General features: G+C 42.0%; 1 protein-coding gene across 2 annotated transcripts in view; it reads right to left on the minus strand.

The window, feature by feature from the left end:
- Positions 1–19030, minus strand: part of RORA (RAR related orphan receptor A) — a 377529-nt gene extending 358499 nt beyond the window's left edge. Inside the window, exon 1 of one of the 2 annotated variants that reach the window (XM_035554008.2) lies at positions 18729–19030. In XM_035554008.2, the coding sequence (XP_035409901.1) occupies positions 18729–18903 (175 nt within the window). In that variant the 5' untranslated portion in view covers positions 18904–19030. The remainder of the gene's footprint in view (positions 1–18728) is intronic. The other variant, XM_050712977.1, reaches the window with a different exon arrangement.
- Between the last annotated feature and the right edge of the window lie 7697 nt (positions 19031–26727).

Consider the following 26727-nt stretch of genomic DNA (forward strand, 5'->3'; position numbering starts at 1 on the left):
CTGCCATTTAAATACACAGAAATGCAATGCTCAAACTCACAACAATTAACTTTTAAAAATCTTGTCCAGAAGTCACAAGTCAATAAAAGTCAATTGCTCTCAGTTTATCTTTGCTCTAAAATCTGTAAGTCGGGGAAAGTACACCCCAAATAAACTTACCACTTCTAATTCTTACCTGTATACCATGCTTATGAGATGCATTCCTTTCCCACTTGTACCTTTAAACACCCACAGTGTAGATATCTGAATTTGCTGTACACCCTGAAACATTGGGCTTCCCTTATGGAACTGTTGCAGTTTAAAGGAGAGAAAGAGGTACACTGAGGGTGATTCCCTGACTTTATTTGGACATCAGCCTTCAGAAGTTTTATCTTTCTGTATTTTCCCCTAAAAATGCCCACTTTATGTTAGGAAATAAGGGACATTTTGAAGAATTAACTTACTGTGCAAACACCTTTCTATTTTTTGATCAATCCTGTGTGAGCCAACTACCTCACATTCTGTATTTCGGAAGAGTAGGAGGTATCAATGCTGCATACCTGAAGACGAGCAGTATTAGAACACCCTATGGTAGCTATCACTGTGGAAAGTGAAACACAATAAGGCTTCTTATCAACCTTGGAGACCTGCCTCTTCCCTTCTAATGCTTTTCAGACAACTACGAAAGAGAAACCTGATGAGGATAGATAACAGACCTTACTTGCTGGTTTGCAAGGAAAACGGCTGAAGCTTCATGGCCACTGCGAAGTAACTGCACATCAGAAAAGCCGTGAAGTTAGACTTTAAGCAAACTAGGTAAGCATCTTCCACCACATTGCTTTTGTTATTGGATTTGTGACACGATAACGCATTTCCAAGTCAGCACCTATCCAATTTCATCACAGCTTAAAGTAACTACTATCAACATCAAATACTTGAAGCAAATCTTAAAACCCGTAGAGTACAGAAACTCACCCATCTGGTTTCCAGACCTTGGAAGCCTCTCAGGACAGGGCTTCTCCCATCTTCTGCTCTTTTCCAACCCATGTTATGTATTTTCTTAATTAATCAGACATCACACAAACAATATTTTCATACTCCTTTCCCCAGCCCAAGCAGCAACTTTCACTTGCTCTTCAAGAATTATGCTTTCAGGGACAATACCTATTCATGGTATCACTAGAATTTTTCTGCATTTCTGCCAGAAGTATTTAATTTCATTGACACAAACACAACCTCCCCAAAAGGATCAAGGGGAAATCTTCTCATGCAGGCAGCAGAATGTACCTACTCTTACTTGTCAGATCTACATTAAAGAGCACTAATCACTCTCAGCGAGAGTGACTTCTTATACCTTAGGTTAGAAACTGGCAGCCTTATCTGCTGTGAAAGATACAAGTTCTTCACGATTCTGTACATTAGGCTGTCTGGGGAAGAAACAGAGTCTACATTCATTAATTTTTATGCTATAGCTATTACTGTATCGTTTAAAGCAAATTAACGTGTAAGGGTCAAAATTCTCTGCCTCAAAAAAATTACTTTTATGTACATTACAATGTTATAGTTTTATTGGTTTATATATTCTCTGAGCAACTACTTTCCGTTTTAAATTTCAGTTTTGTTCTTTTTGCTCTTTAGGAGCCCATGAGTTTGGTTTTGGTTGTTTGGATAAGACTATTACTTGTATTGCGTGACTCTCATGCCGCAACACTGATCGCATATGCAGCATTACATCAAAAGCAAACAGAAAAGCTGGCACAACTTTTACTTTTTACAAAGTGTAAAAAGATTCATTTAAAAGTGAAGGATTATGTAGGAAACATTCAGAGAGCCATTTAAGCCCCTGCATATGTTTATTGCCATTTCTACCAGGCCTAGGACATACAATGTAGACTACACCAGCAGTGCTCTACAGTCTGCTCTCAGCTAATCTAAGCAATTAGGTTTCAGAGCCTTATTAAAACTATTTCTTTCCCTCAGGTTGAGTCTTACAAAGAGTAGAAAAACAAAGCAAAAGCATTAGCAATCAGCCTCATGGCAAGCACAATAAACTCTGGTCATCATACTTCTTGAAGTGTGGCTGGGCTAGCAGCTTACTTTATCCAAGCACTAGTTGTAACAGGGGCTCTTTCCCCAGTGAATACTAGATACTGTCTCTTTCATATTCAGAATTAGTAGTAAATACTGCTAAGTCCGTAATCTTAGCTTGTTTTCAGAAAACAGCTAACATTACTTGTCAAACCTGTACACAAAAATGTCTTCTGAAAGACTGGAGCTTAAATTTATCTAGCCAGAAGGAAGGTTGTTAGGACAGCAACAAGCAAAAGATAAATTTCATTAAGCTATCACGAAGTTTACTCACCCTGAAAAACAGTCTTTGCTATAAATGAGGAATAAGATATATAAGGAATAAATGAGAAATACCTACAGGTGAGATACTGAGAAGGCTGAAACACAAGCAGCACAGATGAGAGAAAGCAAAAATAGTAGAACTAAATTACTCCAACAGAAGTGAAACAGTTTATTAGTCCTCAGTGGAAGGAGACCTCAATTCCATTTTAATTTCAACACACAAAGCATATAAGCCATGTAATACTCAAACATTATTTTTGTTAGTGTGGTTATCAGTATTTATCTACCTCAAAAAACAACACTTCCTCAAACTCTTTCCCAGCTGTTCATCTTTCAGAAGCAGTACTTCAATGCATCAATTTAGCAATTTATAAGCATACCTGCATCTGTTCCAGTTGCTCACCACATCAATTTTCTGAAACAAAATCATCATCTTGTTTCCATTAATTGGTCATTACGACATGTTGATCTCAGCAGTCCATCATTTGTTATAATTTTGTCGATTAAAAAAAACAACCTGGGAGATGATCTCTGCTAATGGGACACCACATCCCTTGCATTTGCTGTTCTCTAAAACCTTCCTTTGCTGTTTTAGAATTGCTTGATAAAACTTCTTATTAAATGCTTTCAATGAAACCTTCATATTCAGGACATATTACTGGCTAGCTAATAACACTGTAATTCTAGCTTGGCATCTCCACCTTCCTAACTGACATTTCATCTTAAATTTAGAAATATCTCACTGATCCCAATGATTAAAAGCTTATATTCAAATGGATCACAGATTTCAAAAATCACACACACCCATAAAGGGGAGATGGCTTTTCCCAAATATACACTGAAAGCAAATACAGCAGGTGTCACTATCAATCAAGATCATCAAATCATTGAAAATCCTGAGATGGAATGGATCTACAAGGATCATCAAGTCTAACTCGATGATGTTCATTTTTTCCTGAAGATGCAACTTTCCTCTAGAGATAGAAATATTTCACTTAAATTTTAATATCCAGCAGCTCCTACCATCTTCATGTTGGAAAGAAAGCTCTTTCAAAACCTGCTTAGCTCAGAAATAGAAGCTTGAGCAAGCTACTAATATGAACATACATAAGAATATTTTTAGAAAACTCTAGTGTTAAGAAAGTGACTTCCATGCCCATTTGGGTCTTATAAATACTAAGAGTAAAATCTGCTGCTTCCTTCCACCTTCCAGAACAGAAGAAATTAACGTCGTTTCACTGCAGATTTAATAGACAATACCTGGCAACACTTGCATTAGCAAGATTCAAACAGAAAGAACAGCGGAAGCTTCCCTAGTCTCTTGGGAAGCAGTATATGCCACTTCTAAAGGACAACATGTATATATTGAGAAGGTAAGGAAATGCCATTTCAGGAATTGTTTCTACTCCTAAAATGGGAATTTTAATTCAGAGCATTAGTAAACCCAGGAAAGATGCAGAAACTAGACAGTTAACAGAAACCTGAAACATTCTCTTAGAGCTGAATAAAAAGGGGTCTTCAGTATAGCTGATACAATCATGAAGAATCAGTGGCTGAAAACCAACTGACAGAACAGCGATGGGAAGTAATGGAGAGTTATTAACAGGGTCTGAGTGACACCTCTATGTGAGCTCTTCAGATTAAGATTAAATTTGGGATCTGTTATTGGTGGGGGGGTGGTTCTGAAGGAAAAGTTCCTTTTTTTATTGTTGTATTTGATTTCTGTTTGAAATATGTGGTGCATTATGCACATTGCAATACTCTTTTATATTAATTACTGCTTTGGGTTTTGGTATGAGAGAAGTCCATAGCCTATCGATGCTTGGGATTCCATCTCTTCTCCAAATTCCCAAGCATACACCAACCTCCTGTCCTCTCCAGTCACACAGCCAACATCAATGCTATTCCAAATTTGTTCATCTAACTTAAGTTCAAAACGAGGAAGGAGGCAACAGAAACCTGTAGGGTTTTCTTTTAGTTTTATATTTCTATCAGTTCTCTCGTACTCTGAGGAAAGATTTCCAGCTTGTTTCTCCCATAAGAATCTCACCATTAGTTCTCTGACAGCAAATCCACCTGTCAACTGCTGCAAGTGAATGTGCACCTCTTCTGTAAAGTGATATTTTCTCCCTTCTCACTGAACATGTACAGATGATGTTGCAACCAGAATATGCTACTCCGAATTTATTGATAATGTATCTGCTGTATTTTCCCAATGCAACAGAAGACCCATGGAGAGGCCCATCATTTCTAGCTCCATTTTACTAGCTACTACTTTAACTATAAAGTACTCTGATAAAACTCCTTTATTCTGAAGTCTGTCAAATACAGGTCTTCTGCAATGGTCCCTGAAGACACAAACCAAAAAGCAGGCATCAGCTTTTTTCTTTAAGGCCTACAGCAGTGACCTTGGGCTCCTTTGCTTCACTTAATTTGACTTCGTATTAACTTCAGATTAAATACCAGTCTTCCTTACTAATTTTAACAGTAACACCTGCATCAGCAAGACATGGTAATAAAAAGTAGAAAAGTACATTAATGATATTTTGGATATCTCCAGCTCCTGAAAGTCTCTTTGGACAAAACCTGCACTTAATCCTTATCCATAAAACAACCACATATTAGGGATCTGAAGTTACGTAACAAACCGTGTTTCAATGCTCTTCGCATCCTGAATCTGAAAATCCACTGGCATTGAAGTCTTTGATGGCTGACAGCATGTATTGAGCAAACACTTCCATTTTAAGCTCAGAATCTGCAGTAACGTCTGATGTGGCCACCATCAAACCAGAGCCCTCCCAACACCCTCTCATCCCCTAACGGTGCTGAGCCATGAGACACTGACTGGTATCTGCTCCCAGCTGTAACACGTCAGATGTGGCCATGCAGTGACTGCAGTCACCTCACACATGCTGTGGGTGAACTTGTGTGTGTGTGGGGGGGGGGGGGGGGGGGTCCCTGTGTCCAAAGGAAAACATACCTCTAGAAAAAGTTTTGAGGCCATATCATCCCTTCCCATTTCTTTTTAGGCACAGATTTGATCACATAAATCACATGAAATACTGCTACTAAGAATTCAAACAATTTATGCTTGTTTTTAAGTACTTCTAAAAGACTTTTTTCCCTTGATAACTCAATTGCCCTTATAAGAACTCTTACCTAACACATAGAACTGAATCACCTCCTCCAGTGCACAAACCTACACTACGAATTTTTCCGAACTCTGCCCTCCCCTGACACAGTGACTGTGGACACCTGCATCCAGGCAAATAAGTGCAACATTCAGTGACATGCATCACGACATCTGCACTCCATCTTCCACAGTTCCACCACAAAGCATTAAACAAGTCCTAAGGAACGGACACCTCATTTGCAACATGCACAAGCAAATTTCACCAGCAACAGAAAACAAATTTATAACCACTGTGACACTGAAAAGGAATTTCTTTATTTTGCTTTCAACTTGCTCTTTCTTATGGAAAACATCAAGAGGCTATCTATTCCGGCAGTCCCTTGAGTAACATGTTTTTACAATGTATTATAAACTGTTCCACAATGCTAGAAGTCTACCTGAGTCTGCAAAACTGAATGACTGCCATAGTACTATTATCCGCACATTAGAACACAAATTACTTCTAATTTGTCTAAAAGCAGGCAAGCAGACTGCTTAGTCCTTATAAAGGCTGGTGGAAGCCATGCACAAAAGCTTTGTCATGTTTTAATCTAAAGTATGCCTTAAATTTGAACTGCCATATTTAAAGGTAATAAAAATATCAAATGCCTTCATTTTAAGAAAGCCTTAATTACTCCCCTTTTTGTTCTTGTTTCATGTCTAACACTTTGTTCTTAGTAATGTCCAGCAGTTTCAAGTCTCTATGCTTAAAACAAAACAGATTGGAAAAATTGAAAAGAAATGCAAACCAAAAGCTGTGTGTTTACACAGAAAACATTATACTGGAAAGCAGTAACAGAGAAATATTTACTTTTCTGGGAGAAATATCACATAGAAATGTCAGCATTAAACAAAAAAAAACTCAACTGCTTGCATTTATACTTAAATGTGGTTGCAAAAATCAGACTCTGCATGAGACCAACTCAACCCCACGTTTCCCTGTGCTGGTCTTGTCAAATATGCTGGAAATACGTTCATAAAAGCAGGTAAGAATTTATACCAAAAGAAGGACCTTTCTCCCCCTCGCCCACTACAAAAAGCTATTTATCTGATTCTTATGAAGTTTTAATATCATTAGTTACATAATGTACCCAAACCTATTTTCTTAGATCACCCGAAAACTTCAGCATATAATTTACAAGGGGATCTGAAGTCTTTCATACAAGATAAACCGTGTAATTTCACTGACCAGTAGCGGTTTAACTGCCAGTTAAGAGCTAAGCAGGAGATTCTCCAGGTTCCCCTGAAGGTTGTTAAGCACCATCCACACAGCACAGCTTCTGCTGATACAGCTGCCACAGAGGAGTCCCGTTCCTCCCCAGCCCTCACTGTCTCCAGCATGGCTATCTTGACAGTTTTTATGAAACAAAACATTTTTATGCTGACATAGTTAAACTCTTCCCCTGAACACAAACTGAAAAAATCTCCCTTCTGCTGGCATAACTGCACACACACCAGTAGCTTTCACTACAGTATCAGTGACAGAGCACAGGTTTTGCATTTCCTGGACCACCAAAGCACACAGATAGCCCAGGGACACACGGCTGCATGGAGCTAGCCTTACCAAAGGATACCTAGACTAGAAGCTGTAGAGTAAGAAGGAAAACGGTTTAGGCACAGTTCTTACTTCCTCTTCCTCCTCTGACACCAACAAATAGAGTAATTCCAGACTTGTACTTACCCCTTCCTATGTTTCCTATAGGAAGCAGGATCTAACAAGTTAAGTGTGGATGTGCATTCCCCGGCACCTGATCAGCTGGGTGCCGCTAACCCACTCCCCGGCCAGGGGAACTGAGGGGCCATCTCTCACGTACGTCCTGCCTTTTTTCTGTCCTTGTGATTTGAAGCTCAATGCGTCTCAGTCAAAACCTCCATGCAGTGGAGCCATTAGCTATTTCCACAACTTCTCAACCCTGATCATGATCTGGAGAGGCCCTAAGGAGTCACATTATACTGACATAGCAATATACAATCTTGGTTATTATTTCCGTGTAGGGAAATAAGAGAAATAAGTAAGAAAATCACAGAAATAGAAACTGAGTCCAAAAAAGTACCATGCTCACTCTGACGTCACATCATTACTCTGTCCCTACCAAATACATATTACAGTAGAATCATAGAATCTTTTAGGTTAGAAAAGACCTCTGAGATCATCAAGTCCAACAATAGCATGGGATCTCCTAATTAAGCTGTTGCTCAAACACAGTAAGATACTCTTTTTACCTTAAGCACGTCATGTCTGCAGTAATTTCATGCTAGCTTTAGACTTTTTATGTGACAAATACCGTCTGGGTAGAAGAGCGGTTATCACAGAGTGTCTTGGAACATGATGATACTAAGATTAGAGTAAGTCAGTAGAGGTGAAATACCACTGCAACTACACTACATTCTACCTACAAGGGAGGGAGGGATAGGAGGGACTGCTATACAAGACAGGAATTCAAGAGAGTAACATGAATCCTGAATTTCATACACACCTCTGCAAAGCCATCAGACAACTACTACTTCAAACGATTTCTTCCTTATAAAAAATAGCTAGTAGTAGCCTCTTATATGATGCTAAGCAGTCTTCACAACAGCCAGAAATCTGTCCCTGAACTGCCTACAAGAAGGTAGATGTAGCCCTTTAGTCACTGCAAAGATTTTGGAAAGGGAACTGCACAGCTGCCTAGGAAGTTAATTTTCAAACACAAGAGGTATCTTAGTAGAATCTACCAATCTCAAACTCTTCCCTTTGACTTAAGGCACAGATCAAAACAATACAAACCTTATCAAGGGAAGCTGGAAACTTCTCTCACTATCTAGGTTACAAAATGCGTTTGTTTCATACCACCGTCTCACAGCATCCCCCTGGCTAGATCACAATATTTTTGTTTATTTAAGATAATTTGCACTTTCCTGGACCATATAAACAGGCTTGGATTTTAATCTGCTCAACACACTGTGGGGAAGGGCTTCTAATTTTACAGCACCAACATAAGACAAGTAATTCGTGTAACACATTAGCACATCTATGGCAAAAGCATTTAGTCAGAGCTCACTGGGAACAATAGGGTGCTGAAGCAAATCTGAGTCAACTGTTTGAGACTCCATCGTCCGCTAAAAAATGTTTTATTACATTCCACAGTAAAGACAAGATCACAGAATATTCATTTATGAATTGTCCTGAGGCAATAATGCAACAAAATCCTCTGCCCTTCAATAGGCACTGTAGCTTCTCCCCCTACTCCAGTCCTTTTCCAAATGTTAGGGTTATTTTTCAGGCTGTTCTCTAAATCAGTCATCTTTCCTTTGAGCCCTTTCATTACACTTCTTCTTTAAGTACCACGTCTTTCTTTTACTGTTCATTACCCTAAACTACAAGCTCCCCTTTGGCTTCACTTACTTCCTTTCTGGGTTTGTTTTTGCATTTTTCTATTGCTGTCCAGAGTTAAGTCTGCTTCCCGCATGCATTCTGCTGTGTGCAGACAAAAGCAATGCAACAAAATATTTTGAGTATATTGGCACAAGTCCCCACCTAGACACTTGTGATCATTTGCTCTCAAATCCCTGAAGACATTCTGCTTTGAACTTCTGCTGTGGAAAAAAAAAAAAAAAAAAGAGAGAGAGAAAGAGAGAAAGGATACACGGAAGAAATTCAGAAGGGAATTGCCAATTCCAGAGATCTGTGACAAGCCATTTCTACAACCTCTAAATTGGGCTGAAAACAACAGGAAGGGGGACTTGAACTCCAGTCAACCATTTCAGCACACTGCTAAAACAGAGAAGCACATCTCTGGGACAAAACACAGCCTGCTAAATGGAAGTTTTTGGCTATTTGGAAACCTAGCTGATCCTGGCTTTGTGCAGAATATTTTGTCCCTATCCCTTCTGAGGTGAATGTGGTATGGGAGGGTGTTCTTTGGAGAACTGAAACTGAATATTTTAGAGACTGAACTGCTTTATCCTCTAAGAGATATGGTCGCTGCTGTGGAAAATTAATGACTAACTGGAATTTCAAAAGATTTTTGTTTCCCTTTTAAAAATAAATATTACCATCCCTTGATCTTTTGCATATCCTTGGCTACAGCACTAATAGTCATACCAGAGCATATCTAGGATGCTGTAATTTCAGTGGGGTGTTAAGGTCAACACAACTATCAACTGCAATTTCCTCACTAACTAGAGCCAGGAAGCCCTAAAAAGAGGTGAAGTCCTGAAGTGTAATTTGCCTGGGGTGGGGTAAAGGCAGAGAACTCTGTTACAGTCACACTGTTGGACGAAGCCAAGCTAGCATAAACAGATTTTGACAACTAGCCAAAGTAGTTGATACGGACACCAGTAAGCCAGGTCACCTCAACTGTCAGCTTCTAGATTTTCTACAGTTAAATCCTTACAGTTTGTTCCCCTTTCCCTCCTTCCTACTCTCTAGCAGGACACAGCAAAGCGTTTTTGATTGTTCTAGTAGGAATAGAGCTAAGACTTCACTAGTTACAAACTTTTACTACTCTTAGCAAACACATTCCATATACAATGACAGACAAGTGCAACTCTAGTTCTGCACACAGGAAAATTCTTGCTCATCTCCTAACAACTGTCCTTAAATGAGGATATACATTATTCCCAAGTGATGGAGCTGCAATATGATCCTGGAACTAAAATTATAGCAGAATAATATATCTGCCAAAATAACTACAGTTACTCACCCAGTACTACCTACCCTGAAAACGACAGTTCATTCATTTCTTTTCCAAAGCCATGTCCATTGGTATTAAAAGTCTAGTTTTCTTCAGCAACCTTACAGTGCAGTTCTTCATTGCTAGCAGTCCTCCCTTGATCCTTAACACACATGCAGCTTTGTACATTTAAATAGTATCACTGACATTAACAGAATCATTCATGATGCTCGGTATTAAACACACATAGGGACTGTCACAGGATCGAGTCTTCTGCCAGCAGATCAGAACTCTTAATAGCCAAGAGTAGTTTTCAAGCTGCTAACACAACATACCTTAATTTGATCTCTTGCAGATTGTTGTTCGTGGAAATAAGGTTACTTCAGTTTTTAAAAGTACATGTGATTTTAGCAGAATATAATACATCACTGCAAACATCAAGAGTGTTGAATGATAACATCTTTAGAAATGACTTACTGGTTTGTTTTTAAAAGACTATTGAAGTCTAAAGACCAACTGAAATTACAATACCACTACATTTTTCATTTACTATTCTTCCAAGCATCAGCCCTGGAAAGAGTTGCACTTGTGCTTTTGCTAACAGACTTGTGTGTATTGTCTCAAAAACACTATGATTCAACATCAGATGCTAACAGTTCAGAGTACATTCCAATGGAACTTTTAAAAGCCCACCTGATAATAACCCAGGCAGAAAAAAACCCTTCCTAACTTCTATAGTCACAACACAAACGACTATAAAACTACTCTTAAGATTACACAAATGAAGGATGATGCAAAGAGAGGAAAGATTTCTGTTATGCCCCAGTTTCTTTAAGATTGGTTTTATTTTATTTTTTAATATACACAGGATTTAGAAGACGCTTTATACTGACAGTTTTTGACTTCAAGTGCAGTATTAAGAAAATATGTATTTTAGCTTGTCTTATAAATTTCAGTACTTCTTTAAACGTAATAGTTCAAATCTTACCTTTCCGCCCTTAGTTACAGATGCAACACAATACAGCCCTCTAACTAATTTGCATTTGACAGAGACCTTTGGCAAAGTCATCCATCAGTTCACAGACACATTTTTCCCACCTCTACCTCTGAAGAGAAACTATGAGGTGAAATCCTACTTTAAGTATTTTCACAGTTCCATGACAGGAAGAAAATAAAACCTATAATCTGTATTTCACAATCCTTGGCCTTGGTTTTATCCTTGACTGTATCTAACAGACCTTGCTTCAGTACCAGAACAGTCAAGTCAAGCTCTACTAATACATAATTTAAGTTTTCCGCATGGCGTTTACAGTTCTGCAAATGCATGTAGCTCAGAAATACAAGGCATACACTTCTATATAACTATGGAAAAAAATTCCTCTCTCAGATGTGAGGAGTTGGCAGTGCATTGGAGGTATACTTGATAGCTGTTATGCCAAATGGTCTACCTCTTTTCTGATCTTTCATTTTGCATTCTTTCAGCCGTATTCTCAAAGCCAGCCATAGCCTTCTCAGCCAAACATTCACCATTCTTCATGCAAATTGTCTCTTTGGACAAGCATACATTGGGACCAGCACACATTGTTTAAGCATGCTCAAGTGAGTTAGAAAAGAATTGGGGGGCGGGGGGCACCTCTTTCTTCAATCCCCTTTGAGGAGTTCGGGAGTTTTCATTTCCACTGCTGTTGTATATTAAGCACTTTCAATCCATTTAAACAGTTGCAGGACTGAAGCTGACAGACATATTGTCAATTAATGCTGTAAATATCCCACAGTCTGTACAAAATGAAACATTTAAAAAAGAACAGCAGCACCACAGTTTTTCACTCCTTGATCACTACACCTGCCTCATTAATCTCCTGTACCCATGTGAGGTAAATACAGAGTACAACTACAAACTAAAATCAATAAAACCTTTAAAAAGGATTAATTTGATTCTACCAGGGAGGTTATCATAATCCAGCTCTGCTTTCTCACATTCTGCTAGCAATTTCTCTCAGCTCGGTTTCAACTGCTAACTTTGTTCTCCATCTCACTATCTATCTATCACACTGTTATAATGCCAGCTCAAATGCTGTTTGTAACAGCACAGCAATTTTTCACGAGTTGCTAGCTTCATAGTGTGTTCCTTTAGAAATGCATGGAAATTATTAGATTAAATTACAAATGAAAGCCTCTGCAGTCAGTCATGATTACTGGAGCATTTATATACAATCACTTGATCATGAATTTCAACATTTGTTCCTTCGCATCCTCAGATCTTCTGTTTATATTCTATTTTGCAAGACTGTATGGAAAGTGAAATTGAAGACAACTGGAAGATAGCCACCGATTTTCCAAAATGAAGGCCTGTGACACGCACGCACCTGACGCATTACTGGCCCAGCAGCAACAGATCCTCTCTAACCATTTTTAAACCCTCAGTAATATCCGGACACATCCCAGAATACAGACAGCACTTTTTAAAGAAAGCAACTGCACAGAAATCTGCCTCACAAAGGAACAACTGCAACACCCAGCTCTCTCCTCAGTTCTGTAACATTTCCCATACCAGCACAGACCAAACAGTTAATATGCATCGAAATACCCGAAGAAAACACTGCTAAAACTGCAACTGGTGATCACAATATGGTAAACAGCAGGATCTTCAATTATCTCACTGCTGCGGGTACAATTTCCACGTATTTTAAACCAGTTTCTTGACCATACACAGGCACTGAAAATATCCAGTAATTTTCTACAGGAATAGTGCTGTTTGACCCAATTCCAATGTAGATAATTATATTATCTGTACCTAAAATCCCTCAGAGTGTTTCAATCAGGTATGGTATTCTTCACTTTCTGTTCTGATCTGCTTAGCATGGCTGAGCACCATTAAGCAGCTGTCAGATTCCACACTAGAAGTGGCTGGATTTCAGTAATAAGCAAAATGGTTCCCGATAGTGTTTAAAACACCTGGGGATCCTTCCAAATGAATGGTGCAATGAGGCTAAACTAGAAGATTAAACTGCCGTAAAATAAGCCCCACAATTTCTTCATAAGAGTACACACCCTAATACCTTTAGTCTCTGACGAGCTCAGTTGTTGCTGTGCATGAAACATGCCTAGATGAGTCTTCAGATAACAGTATGAAAAATAATTCACAACCTTTACATTCAAGAAAGTATAGGATTAACCCCTCCTAACGTACAGCCCAAGCTATTCTTGTGTTTCTATCAGCACAGACTATCTACAACAGATAGTTCAAGTACTAAACCATGAGTCAGAGAACAGAAGTATGTTGGTTCAGCTATCAAAAAATACAACACCAGCCTCTCCTCATTTTCAGTCCAAGGAGATTTTATAACCTATATTTAAAGAAGCAAGAGAACTAACTGAACATGAATGCATTTAGTTAGAAGAGGCCTTCCAATCGTCAGAACAGCAAAGATGTAGAAAGCCTTCTGTCAAAACAGTGAGGCCAAAAAAGCTAACAACCATTCAAATGAAGTTCAGTTCATGACATGAATTGTGTAACATGGATCTAGTGACAGTGCAAGAATTCAGCCTCTGTGCTCTGCCAAGCCCCCCTCCATGCATCTGCAAGGATCTGTGCAGCTAAGGAGGCATGAACTGGCTGCCAGCCGTGGATACACGTTTTAATCTTAACACCAACAGCTCTGTAAAATATGCTCCCAGAAGAGATTATCAAGGCTACAAAGACTGCAACAGCAATAGGTGAAAGAGGAGATAGTTGAAAGAAACGAACAAGAAAAAGAAAAACGGGACAGCAGAAATCTGCATATGAAGTGTGGATGTGATGCTTCCCCAGCCCTACTTGTATGAACTTGCATTTCGATTAACGCCAGAGAAATTCAGAACACCTACAGAATCTCACTAGGGAGCTCAGGTCCAGGCGTAAGTGTACCGTGACAAATTCAGCTCCACTCCAGAAGCTGTCAGTGATTCCCCCCGTCCTGCCTGAGGAATTAAGATGGCAGTGAGCCTTGGATGGCACAGGTGCCTGCAGCTGAAGGAAGAAGGCTCTGGGAGGGACAAGCAGCTGAGGAGGTAGCACAGCTGACTCAACACAGAGAGGGAGGGCCCTAAGTCGAGTGCACTGCTCCCTTCTGACAGCTCCCTGGGAAATCTCGGGGACCAGCGCTCTCCTTCCTCTGTCTTCCGTAACTGTGGGACACCGGCTGCTGCTGCCTCTGCCCACAAGCCCCTCTGCTTCACATTTACAAGCAAGGAAACACATGGCCTGTAAGCAAACGTTAAGCTACAGAGCAGCCAGACTTGGCAGCACATTTAGATACACCCCAAAATATATATATATTTTTAACATCTTGTCTTCTACAACTGCATGCTACTGAAACTTGTTCTTCAAAACTGTTTCAGCAGAAAATGGATCACCAGCACTTGAATTGATTTCAAGGGAGATATAGATAGCACAATAATTTAAAACTAGCTTTTTTTCCCCCTCTCTTTTTCACTGGGATAACTCTCAGATTAAATCCACTGAGATCAATTGAGACATTCCAGATTTTCCCCAATACACATTTTTGTAGCTTAGAAAACAAATACAAGAAAAATCACACAACCTCCCAAAGCTGAAATTGCCCTTTCCATTCAAACACAGCGCTGTACCCAAAACTGAAATTGTCACACAGCCCGTTAATCTCCATTACAAAACACATTCTTTATTTAGTAAAATCACAGCATTTAGTTGAATGATAACAGTATTTACATACTGGTTTATGAGCTCCTAAGATGTTTCTCAAGCAAACAAAATAAGAGAATAGGTTACGGTTTATTGAAATGAGAGCTGCAGTGTTCCTAAGAGAACAACATACTACTGCTATCATTGCTCCTATGCTACAAGCATTTAAAACATCGACATCCTCTAAAGGATTCACAGCACATATAATACACCAAAATATAACTAAATCAGTAGTGCACAAAGAACGGCCCTCTATGATGACAAAGGCAACCTAAATAATCTCTAGAACGTACCCACATTTGTACAAATTCAAAGACCTCTCACAAAAATGATGCATCAATTTTTTTTACAACTATACTCTGTGAAATAGTCTAAACCCAGAAAGGTAGAAAATCTAGCAGTAGAATATTTAAAGAAAAGAACAAAACAAACCTACTAATATCACTATTAACAAAGTCACATCCCCACTTGTAGAGCATCACCCCAATTAAAATTAAACAGGCAAAAACCATGACCAGTACCCCAATCTACCAATAAAAAAAAAAAAGAATTTGGCTGAAAAGATGACATTAAATTCCAAATAAAACAATAAGATTGCTGGAAAACAGTGAACAACAGTTCAACAGCAAGGAAAAAAGAATACAAGTACCTACACAGCTGCAGCTTTCTATTAGACAACACCAGATACCATAAAGATATGTAAACCTAGCATCTGTCACCACTGCGAATGCTGCCTCTCAATTTTTTTCCATGAGACGTCCTCTCTTGATTGACTGAGACCAAGAGCTCAGCTCTCCAAAACAGAGCATTTTTTTTTAACAGATTAAAAAGCTTTTTACATACTTTTCATTTTTTATAATACAATAGCCCTCTATTAAAACATAGCTTATTCAATTATGACTACTTTTAAGTGGACTAGTAGAACATGAAGCCTTAGACTGCAGCATGGGGAGAACTCCACAGATATCAAAGCCTGCAAAGGGTAACAAATGGCACCTAGAGTCTCCGTCCAGGGTCATAGCAGGTGAGAGAAGCATCCTTGCTACTTCCCATGGAAAACTACAAACCCTTATGGCAAAAAACACACACAGACTGAGATTTTAACCTGCTGGACTGTGATGGCTCTTAGGGAAATCTTAACAATCAATGTTAACAGTAATGATATCCTTTTGGGGAAAAAAAAAAAACGGGCTTTACTAATAATTTCCCACTTGTTCCATGTGTGTTGTCATCTTTCTAACGACCAGTTTTGGTATCAGACTACAAAAAATTTCCCAAAGCATGACGGCACACATGCATGCACGCTCCCATCCCCTAAATAAATTGGGTAACGATTCTTAGTTCAAACGGTGCTTTTAATTACTCCTGAATTTATGCTTTCTGCTAAGTATTACACACTGTGACAAAAAGAGCATAACCTTAACAAAATAAAAATCAAAATACTTAAGGATGTGGCACTCCAAATATACATGTGTACCAAGGAATAAGGTATTTTGAAATGCTAGCATAACTAAAGCTGCACTCAAGAATTTAGTCTATGGCAAACTTTCCCCATTTGTTCTTCATCAATAGCTTTTTCTTCAGTGTTGTTTTCTTCTTTTAGATAAGCTGGCTATTATAAATTGTTAAGTATCAAAGCTGCTTTGCAGCAGATGCAGCTATGAAAATAAAGGGTACAAACTAATATTTCTATTGTTTCAAAAGGTTGCTGAGTCAAACAAGGATTCTTACAGATAGATGAGTGCGGGTGTATTTGTGTTTACTGTACTACTCCTCCATACTGACTGCACGAAAGTCCAAATCTGCCAACTTGGAACACGTTACAGAATCACAACCCAAAGAGGTAAATTCGTCACGTCAATACACAGCTGAACATATGAGCTTACAATGCAGCTGTTCTAAAAATAAATTTACCTATACTTGTCACGCATTAAGGTCGTGCTGTTGCCGTAAGAAATCCAGAACCATATGAAAGAATTACAATTCTATCTCAAGAGTGGAAAAAAAAAAAAAAAAAAAAGCTTCAAGTCTCTAGGGACCACATTGCACGTCCATCGAGTCCTGATTTCAGGGAGGCCAAGATGTCAATACTACGATGCTTTCCCGCACGGTTCTGTGTCTTCGGGGTTTAAATACCAGGCCGGCACAGTCACGTGGCAGTGGCGTGTAGGTCAATTTATTTCCAATACTCTGATTTACGCAACGTTAGCCCAGAACCACCGCCAGCTCCGCTCTCCTTACTCTTCGCACTCTAGGAGTACACTCGCGTTTTCTGCCAACTCCATGACATCATCCGAACAAACCCAAACATTCCGCTTGCCGCCCCCCCGGCGCTCCTCTCCCCACGTCCTCCGCGAGGGGCCGCGAACCGCCGCGCCCCGGGACCCCCGAGCGCCGCCTCCCCCCGATGCCGGTGCCCCCTCCCCGCCGGGCCGTTACATAACGCAGCGCGGCGCCGTGCGGGCTCGGCCCCCCCCGCTCGCAGAGCGCCGATGGAGGAGGGGCCTGGGGGTCAGCGGGACACCGGCGGCACGGCCCCGGCGGCTGGGGGGGGGCCGGGGGAAGCCCCCCGCTCCCATACACACACACACACACACACACACACACACGCACCGTGTTATGTAACGCGGTGCCGGGCGAGCCGCGGGACCCCGCCGGCAGCAGCTGCCCGCCCGGCTGGGGGGGCCGGGGGGGGGCTCGGGGGGGCGGTGCGTGACGCCGCCCCGGAAGGTCCCGGCCGCCCCCCGGCACATTGCGGGCGCTGCGCCCCCCCCCGCCGCGGGCACCCCGTTACATAAGGAGCGAGGGCCGCAGCCCCTCTCGCCCCACGACCCACCCCCACCTCGCGGCCAAGGGCGCCCCCGGCTGCGCCCCCCCCCCCCTCCGCCTCGGTTCCCCCCCAGTGGGAAGACGGCGGGGAGGGGGGGGTGTGGCCGGGAGGGGGGGCGCTGCCAAACACACGGCAGCACATGGTCAGCCATGTTCCAGCCTCCAGCCGAGGAAGGGCGACCCCAACACTCCCCCCCCGCCTCCGCCGGTCACCCCTCTCCCCCGGCAGCCGCTGGGGGGCCGCTCGCCTTCGCTCCCCCCCCCCCCCCCCCCCCCCCAAGTCCATCGCCCCCTCACCCGGCGCCTTGGCCCCTAGCAGGGGCAGCGCTTCACAAGCCACGGGCGAGCAAGAGCAGCGGGGCTTGTCCCCCCCCGTGCCCCCCTGCACCCCCCGCACCGAGCCCCCGGGCACCGCAGCTCGACCCATGACGCGACCTGCGGGAAGTGGGGGGCCCAGCGCTACGGCCGGGGGGGCTCCGCCGCGGGGTCGCTGCGCTGCAGCCGGGGGCCCCTCAGCAAAGTTGGGAGCCCCCCCGGAGCAGCGGCGAGCTGCGGGCGGTGCGGGCACGGAGCGGGCAGCAGCGCGCCCCGGCCCCGCTCCTGCTCCATCCGCCGGGCGGCAGGAGGCACGGCGCGCCGCGGGGAGCTGTCACGGGGAGCCGGGTGAGGGGAGAGCAAAGCGGGGAGGAAGGACACTGCAGCTTTAAAAGTTTGTTCCCCCGGAGCCCGGCGCTCGGGCTGTTGCTTTATATATTTATCAAATTATGTAATTTCGGAGCGCGGTGCCCCCCCAGCACGGCGGGCAGGGAGCGGAGCGGAGCGCCCGTCCCTCCTCCCGCCGCAATTGCGAGGAGCTGGAAAAGTTTGCGAGGTTTTGCGGGGGCAGGAGCGTGCCTCGCTCGCGTGCGCGGCCGCGACGAGCCCGGGCGCTGCAGCGGGGGAGCCGAGCGCTGCCTTGCCCCCTCTTCCCCCTCGCCTCTCCCTCTTCCCACCCACCCCGCTCCCACTCCCCCGGCCCCCCCCCCCCAGGTCTCCCTACCTCTGCTGCCGCTACCGCTGGTGGAGTAGCTCTGCCTGCGGCCGGCGGCCGGCGCATCGCTTTTCCGGGCCGGCTCCAGGCTCGCCGGGGTGTCCCTGGCGCCGGCGGCCGCCTCGGAGACGCTGCTGCCCGGCTCGCTGGCTGCTGGATCGGGGGCTGCCGGAGCGGACTCCATGTTTTTCCCGCTGTAGATCGCTTGGAGATGGCGAGCTCCTCCACTCCCTCTATCTTCTGTTTCCAGCGCGACTCTATGGTAGGGAAGCAGAAGGGAGAAATGCGAGCGTGCTCCAGATGGGATGTGAGCGTGCCTGGCTGTGACCACAAGCAGCGCTAGCGAGAGCTGCGCACCCCCCGCCCCCGCACCCCCCGCGCCCGCAGCCCTCCGCCACGGCCCCGGGCGGCAGCGGGCGGCGGGCCCCGGCCCCGGGCGGCAGGCAGCGGGCCGGCCCCGGGCGGAGCCCCGCGGCGGGCCGAGGGAGCAGCGGGCGCCGCCGCAGCCCGGGCTCCGTCGGGGCCGGGACCCCCCCCCCCAGCAAGGTCACGGCGGCACCCGCAGCGCGCAGCCCCGGCCCCGCTGCCGGGTGGAGCCCCGGAGCGCGGACCCCCGGGCCCCGCTGAATGCTTCGGCTGGAGCCGCATCAGAGGATGCCCTCCTCCATGTTAAGCATCGCAGGACCCCTCCGCTCTGCGGCCACGCAGGCACATTTCAGACGATACCTCTTTCAGGCAAGTGCGCTTCGACATAGGAAAAAGGTGCCCAGCCAGGTACCAGAAAACCTCCCGGTCTGCTCGGACTTCCCTAGGCACTCCCGTGCGGTTTGGTGTAATGAACTCGTCCATTACCTGATTTTAAAATGAACTAACAGCTGCCATGAGCAGGGTGCTGAAGAACATCCCTCGTGGAGAAGAGGCCGTGTTACACGCAGCTCTATTGCATGGCTATTGCCTCCTGCGCAGAAGGTGCTGAAGCTGTGTGCTTGGGCTGCTCCGGCTGGCAGCACAGCCTCACCGAGCAGGTCAAATCACAATATTTGTACTGAAAGCAGTACAGGCTTTTCAACGTGGTGTTTAGTCGTGTGCAAGCAGCTGATACAGCACCTTTTGCCAATGTACATACTGTCCTGCTACCACTGCTATCAGCATCACTGGTCTTGGTACCTCATGAAATTCATAGGGAAACTCTGGACACATCCATCCTCTGCTGTCCCATCACCACTACTGGACTGCTGTCACGAATAGTGCCTGCTCATAAACTGTTTTGAAACATAGCATGTCATAATTGCTCTAGGATGTCATCCACAAATTGGACTACATGTTGCGCTGCTAATATTTCTTCTTCCAGCCTAAGGATAGTCTTGGGTCAGTTGACTTGGAGGTCCCAAAGTTCCGGTTACATGTGTCTAAAAAAGAACAAGAAACAAAAACATGGTATTTCTGATTATTTGTTGGCCGCATATATTATAAAGGGATGTGCAGAGACTGCAGAACATAGAGTAGCATTACAAACAATTCTGCATTTATTTACAGAGAACAAATAAATTTGAGGAGGTCAGGCCTCGACTTCCAGATCTGCCCATTGAGTAAGCCAGTGTTGTTCTTGCAGATTAAGCATTCAGTTATTGTAGGCCTGGAAACCCAGCATACGAGCGCAAAAGTATGCCAGTGATGAAGGCATCTCTACCTGATAGAAGCACCTTCTCAATTGCATGACTGGCAGAGGGAGTGGGAGTAAAGAGGAGGGAGGCAGGAATACATTTTGATCCCCTTGCCTTGGTTTGAGGCTCTGGGGGAGGGTCCAATCCTTACACTACAAAACGTGCTAACTTGGACAGGTTCACAGTCTTTTTGGCATGGTTTCGCCGGAATCTGCAGAGGGCACTGAGGTGGTCCTTCCGTGATGCAAGTTGGGTGGATTAGAGTTGCAGTTGCATGCAAACTCTCTTCCTTCATTTTCCACTAATTGGCAACCTCCAAATAGAGACAAGAATTATGTGAGCTGTGGAAACTGAAATGCCTGTTATCCTTACAGAAAGCTTATCCCGCACTCTTCAGATCAGGGTTTAAGCAGGCTGACCAGGCAGTGTGTGTTGGGAAACTTGCCCAGCTAATAAATAGAGAACTTCATTCCTCAAAGCTGCCAGACCACTGCCTTTCACGAGCACTGGGAACAATCGAGCTACTTGCCACAGTAAGGATTATTCACGTGAGTGTTTTGCAGAAGTGTTTTTAGTATTCCAGATACTTTAAATTATGAAAGAATATGATTTTTTTTCTTCCTTTGATGTGTTAAAGGCTGCTGAGGCTTAATACACCTACCATATAATGTAATTGTCATTTAGAGCATCTTCCCACATTTTCTAAAACTAAACAGTTTTCCAATTGACTTCTTTTGTGTTTTTTTTTTTGTTTTTTTTTTTTTTTTTTACAAGAGGAAGAAGGGTGTGAAACACTGAAGGCTACAAAAGGATATCATATAGTAAAGCTTTGTTTTTAAAAAGAAATTAAAGGGGAAAATAATCAGAGGAGTAAACAAGCATCTACAGCATCTGAATCAGTGAGAAGAAAAAAATGAGTTTTCATTCTTTAACATCTCTTTCAAGTCACTAACAGTAAGAAACAGCTAAAGCAGGACAGATCTTTAGATTGTTGCCTCTACAAGCATGCTAAGTTTTTGCAGCACCTGTACAGCAAAGAGACAAAACAGCTTTACTCTTTCATAAAAACAGAGTGCCTGAAAAACCTGCAAGCACCATCAGGAAAGGGTACAGTCACAGTTCACTCAAGCTCTATGTAACAGAGGAAAACCATGATGACTTTTGTTACGCTCCCTGTCATTGAAGCAGCTCTGCTGAGATACTTCCTGGGCACAGGTCTTCCTCAATTTCTAGCTTTTATTTCTAGTCTTTTATTTCTAGCTTTCAAGTCATACCAAAACATGGTTCATTAACTCTGATCACAAAGCTTGTTTTAACAAGTAAGATAGCATTACTGGCAAAGATAGGTATGCTGAATAACTTGACGAAAAAAGGTTTGGTTAGATTAAGAAGTACTCTAGAAATTGCTGCAGATATTATCTCTAACAGTGGCCCAGAAATGATCATATGAGAAGTAACAGGAATAGAATAAAAAGGGTAAATACTCCCAACATTTCCTATTAATCTTGTTCATTTTATATAGATACAAAGGTTTTAGTAACTAAACAATTTAAATAACCTTAATAATCACACAATTCTTGTGTGACTCTGCAGTAGACAAGATATTAAGATCACACAGGATGACAGACAAAGCAGCAGAAAAAGCTATTGTGCATACAACCAAACAACATGGAAAGCTTGGTCCAGTGCAGGACAGGCACAAGGTACAGCGTGCACACACAAGGAGGAATATGGTAGTTTGCAACAGAATAGTACAACACCACTTCGCCTTACTGTTTGTGGTTCATTAACCTACAAGCACATTTTAAATTTGAGGTAGTCAGTAATGGCCTAATTACGTAATTAATACAGCTATGAAAATGTCTTACTTGAAAAGGAATGCCAAAGTACATTCCAAACCCAATAAGTCCATAGTAGCCTCTATTCCCTTCTGTGGAACTGGACCACAGTGACCTCTGGCCACAACATGTCAAAGGGGATTGCTAAACGTTCCTAGGAAGCTTTATTAGCTCCAGTTTAGCAGTTGTGGAGAGCATATTGATGCAGAGCTGAATAAACGCAAGGGCAACATTTGGATAATACCACACGAAAAGAAATAGCAAAGTATTTTGGTGTATTTTCTGTCTTAGGTGTTTCCTTGTGACATTCCCCACCAAATCCTTCCAGTTGCAGCTCCACCTAGGCAACAAGCTGCCACAGCTAAGGCACATTTGCTTTCACCAAACACATTCCCATCTGTGGCTTTGATGGCTTTGCAGGAAAAGAATAAAGCGCAAAAGGTCAGAAGTGGAAGAAAGAGTGGTATACGTTCTAAACTGCAAATTTCAGACTCACCAAGTAGTAGGACATCTACTGGGTCTTGAATGGAGTCTTCTCATCTGGGGCCACCCAGTACAATTCAGATGCATTCATCTTTATTGAAAAATCTTGAAAAAAGAATTTAGGTCATAAGTATCTATTCTTTGTAACAGTATTCTATGGCACATGTATTAGGGATTCATGGAACTTTGGTTAATTGAATACTACAGCAGGACAAGGAACGGCTTCCACTTGAAACACACACAGCCTGTAATACATTAAAGCAACTTTTGGAAATTATGCACCCCATTAAGCTTAAGCAAAAAAAAAGCAGACTAGCAGACTACACGTATATAACCTGAACTAATTACTGAAGCTGAGTATTTGGCAGTAATTAAATACTACTTAAACAGAGTTCTGTCCTATTCTAGATGTAAACAAAATAGGAAATAATAAGAGATAAGACAACTGTGCTGGAGGCACTGTGACTATATGAGTACTGGATGCAGGTTTCACTGGACCCTTTCCCACAGTCTCTCTCTAAGCAAAGTAGAAAGATCCAACAGTTCATCTGGAACTTCCACTCACACATAATTGTTTAAAGATTAAGGAGCATTTTGTTTTAGCTAGCACAGCACAGTTTCAGTGCAATCTTCTTCCTGTTGCAAACTCATCTAAACTATGAGCTGCTTTTCATTGTTTCTATGTCTCTATTCTCATTTCCTTCCTCTGCCATTTGGATTCACTCCTTACTAGATTTTCCTTTCTGAAAAACAGAAGTGGAGAAGTATGCAACATATGAAGTAATTAAGCCTTTGCACTTACCTGTACAGCACTATGTCCACAATCACCATGCCCTCAGTGTAAAGAGTGAGCAGCAATAGCACAAGCCAGTTCTTAAGAATTCAATACTTCGTGAATGAATTAAGGCAAAAGGCCAAGAGATATCTGTCTTTCTCAGTATGCTGTCTTTGCTGTTCTCCTGAAGTTGGTTAAAAAAATTACAGCCTATTTTTCTTTAGCAAGATGAACACCATTCTCACATTGCATACACTTGCAGACAACCTCTTCCTTCCACAAAGGTAATCTAATTGAATTAGAGGAGCAATCCAGCCAACCCATATTCTCTTGAGACTTGAATGAAAACCTGGAAGACCAAAATCAGATCCAAAGATTCATTTTTCATCTCAAGAAAATGGAAGTTTTTAAATGAAGATCAGTACATAAAATGCTTTCTGAAGTCTTGGATCATTCCTTGTCCACAACATGGGGGTGTTTCTTGTTTGTTTGCTTTTTAAAACTCTTGCTTCAGTACCTTGTTCTTAACTGTGTTTTTATTGAACAGCTGTTCCCTCAAATGCAGTGTTTACTGCTACTCTGATATAAAGGATGAATTACATAACTCATACTTTTTATGCAAAGTGTGCTTCCCTAAAAACAATAGTAGGTTACCAACAGATTAAAGCAAAGAGTAACAACAGCTTCTCACGTAGAAAAAATGTTACTATTATCTAAATATTCATCCTTCATATTCCTTCATGTGTCTGTCATCCCCCCAGCAGATCCTGTCACTAACCTCTTTCAAAACACCTTACTGGAAAGAACCATTCTGAGATATCTGGCTCACTGGCAGCATCTCAAAATATTTGATATTTCATGTGTATATGGAAAGCTCACTTTCACTTGAAATCATTAAGGAAATTTGCACTGGCCAAGCAAAGCGTATCGAACTAGAAATTAATAGGTCCAAATCATTCTGGATGGGAAAGCTACAAGTTATCTTGTATCTGAGGCCACATTAACGCGCCACTAATAAGATACTTTCTAGAAACTAATGCATGCACAGAGTTTAAGCCAAAACACACCTGCATTTTTTGCAATCCAAAACACAGCCAAATAATATGCTTTGTGATTTACTTCTAACTATCTGGAAAGAAAGATGGCACAGATACCTGCATATGAGGTATGTGAAGAACATACTCTCCAATACACAGCCACAGCGAAGCGTTCATACAAACCTACTACACCACTGGCACACTTCCCTTTTAAGAGTCACGATGTTAAATAGTCACATATTTCATGTCGTCACTAACTCACAATGACTTCCAACCCACTACCTCCAGAAAAATGGGGTAATTATGATAGAAAATACCTGACTTTTCCCACTATGTCACAATCCAGCCATCAAAGAAAGTGGTCTGGACAGCAGGTGGGAAGCTTTCTCAGGTATCCTATCGCACTGGGGAGGAGCCATGCCTGTATACCTTCTGGTTTCCCTCCTTTTTCTCCAGGTCACAGAACTGTATCTTCTGGCTAGCTTAGACATATAAAAAATTCCTTCACTGAACATGTACCAAAAAATTACGCTAACCATCAGTTTATTCAAGCAGCCCAAATACACTGCAGAGACATTAAGGCTTAGATGAGCATTAACTGAATTATGCCAGAAAGGCAGAAGTGAAAGCCACAATTTAATTTAAAATAATTATTCAGCTTTTACATTATTTGAAGCATCATTTGATTTAAACACTGTATCTAGTAAAATATTTTTATTGAGAGAAAAATGGAAAGCTATCTACTGTGTGCAAAGGTCAACTAGCATGCCCAGCATTACTGAAAACATTCTCCCTGCTTTAACTCTTTAAGAACATAACACTCCACAATCCAATACTACTCCTAGCACAAAAGCATAAAGATTGCAAAGCATTAACTCTTTCATTTGCTGTGGAGACCAACATTTGTTTTTAATAATGCGATGCCAAAGTGATGCAAATTGGCTTCATTATTGGAGTGATTATTGGATTACTTTTGCACCACTTTCCCACAGAACTGATGCTACCTAGCATACACTATCAGGTCTTCTTACAAAAATTGCACTTGAACATTGAGAGAGAGAAACAGATCTGAATAGAAAATTCTTCACGTACTAAGAGTCTAAAAAAATTTACTGACAGTCCAGGATAAAATAACTCAAGTTTCATTTAGGTCTTTTTTTTTAATATATATATATGTATATACACACACGTGTATATAAAGCCTGTCTTTAACAATTATAACCCCGAAAAGTTACATATGGAAGAGTGAATATGAAGCTTCAAGTATTAAGCTGAAAAAATCCTTGAAAGAGGAATTTCAGAGTGAATATATTCCAGTGTATTAAAGGAACAAAGGAATAGTAAGAAGGAAAAGATCTGTTTTTCCCCTAGGTCTAGAGATGAGTGAAGGAAGGGAACAGAACTACCACAACTTACAGTTTAAATAGTGTAAAAAAGTTTTTAAAAGTTACTGTAAGATTTGTCTTCGTGTTCTATAGAGCACAAAAACACAAGCTAGGAGTTCTGTTGTTTTTTTTTCCCATCTCTTTTTTCTGTGACAAAAAATACAATGTGAACATGTTTGGGTTTTGTTTGTTTTTGTTTTGTTTGGTAAATCAAGCAATATTTAATCTGAAATTAAAAGACGGTTTTTGCACATTGCTATTTTTACTTAATGTAAATTTAAATACACTTCAAAGAAAAATGCTGAAAAATGCACATTTTTATTTTTAACTTTTAAAAACTCTTTTAAACATGCTTTAAAAGATGTATTATAAAAAGCCCATTTTCCATTTCTTCAGTTGAATAAATAGATCAAAATATATAGTTATTTCACTTGACCCAAGTATGGATTTCTCTAGCTAAAAAAAAGTCAGTCTCTCTCCACTTCGAATATGGAGAGCTCTTTGGTAGCCTTTGTACAATCAATATGGTGATTCTTACAGCACTTCAACTCCAGAAGTATACCTGTAATGTTAAGTAGGCTACTCAGCAGCAGCAGCAGCAGCATCAACAGAGGCTCTCAATGTCTTCAACTGGGACTCAACTATCCTCAATGTCATTTGCAGATCAACACGAAAAAGTTTGCTCCTACTATAACATTAAAAAAGGCCTTCAGAGTAAGGTTTCTGAGTCTAGGACAAGTGTCCTGAGCCCTGTGTCTGTGTACAGCTCTAAGATGCTCTCCCAAAATAAGGACTTAAACAACAGGCAAGCTGTTTCCACGTCATT

This window comes from Cygnus atratus, chromosome 11, assembly GCF_013377495.2.
Source record: "Cygnus atratus isolate AKBS03 ecotype Queensland, Australia chromosome 11, CAtr_DNAZoo_HiC_assembly, whole genome shotgun sequence".
NCBI lineage: Eukaryota > Metazoa > Chordata > Aves > Anseriformes > Anatidae > Cygnus > Cygnus atratus.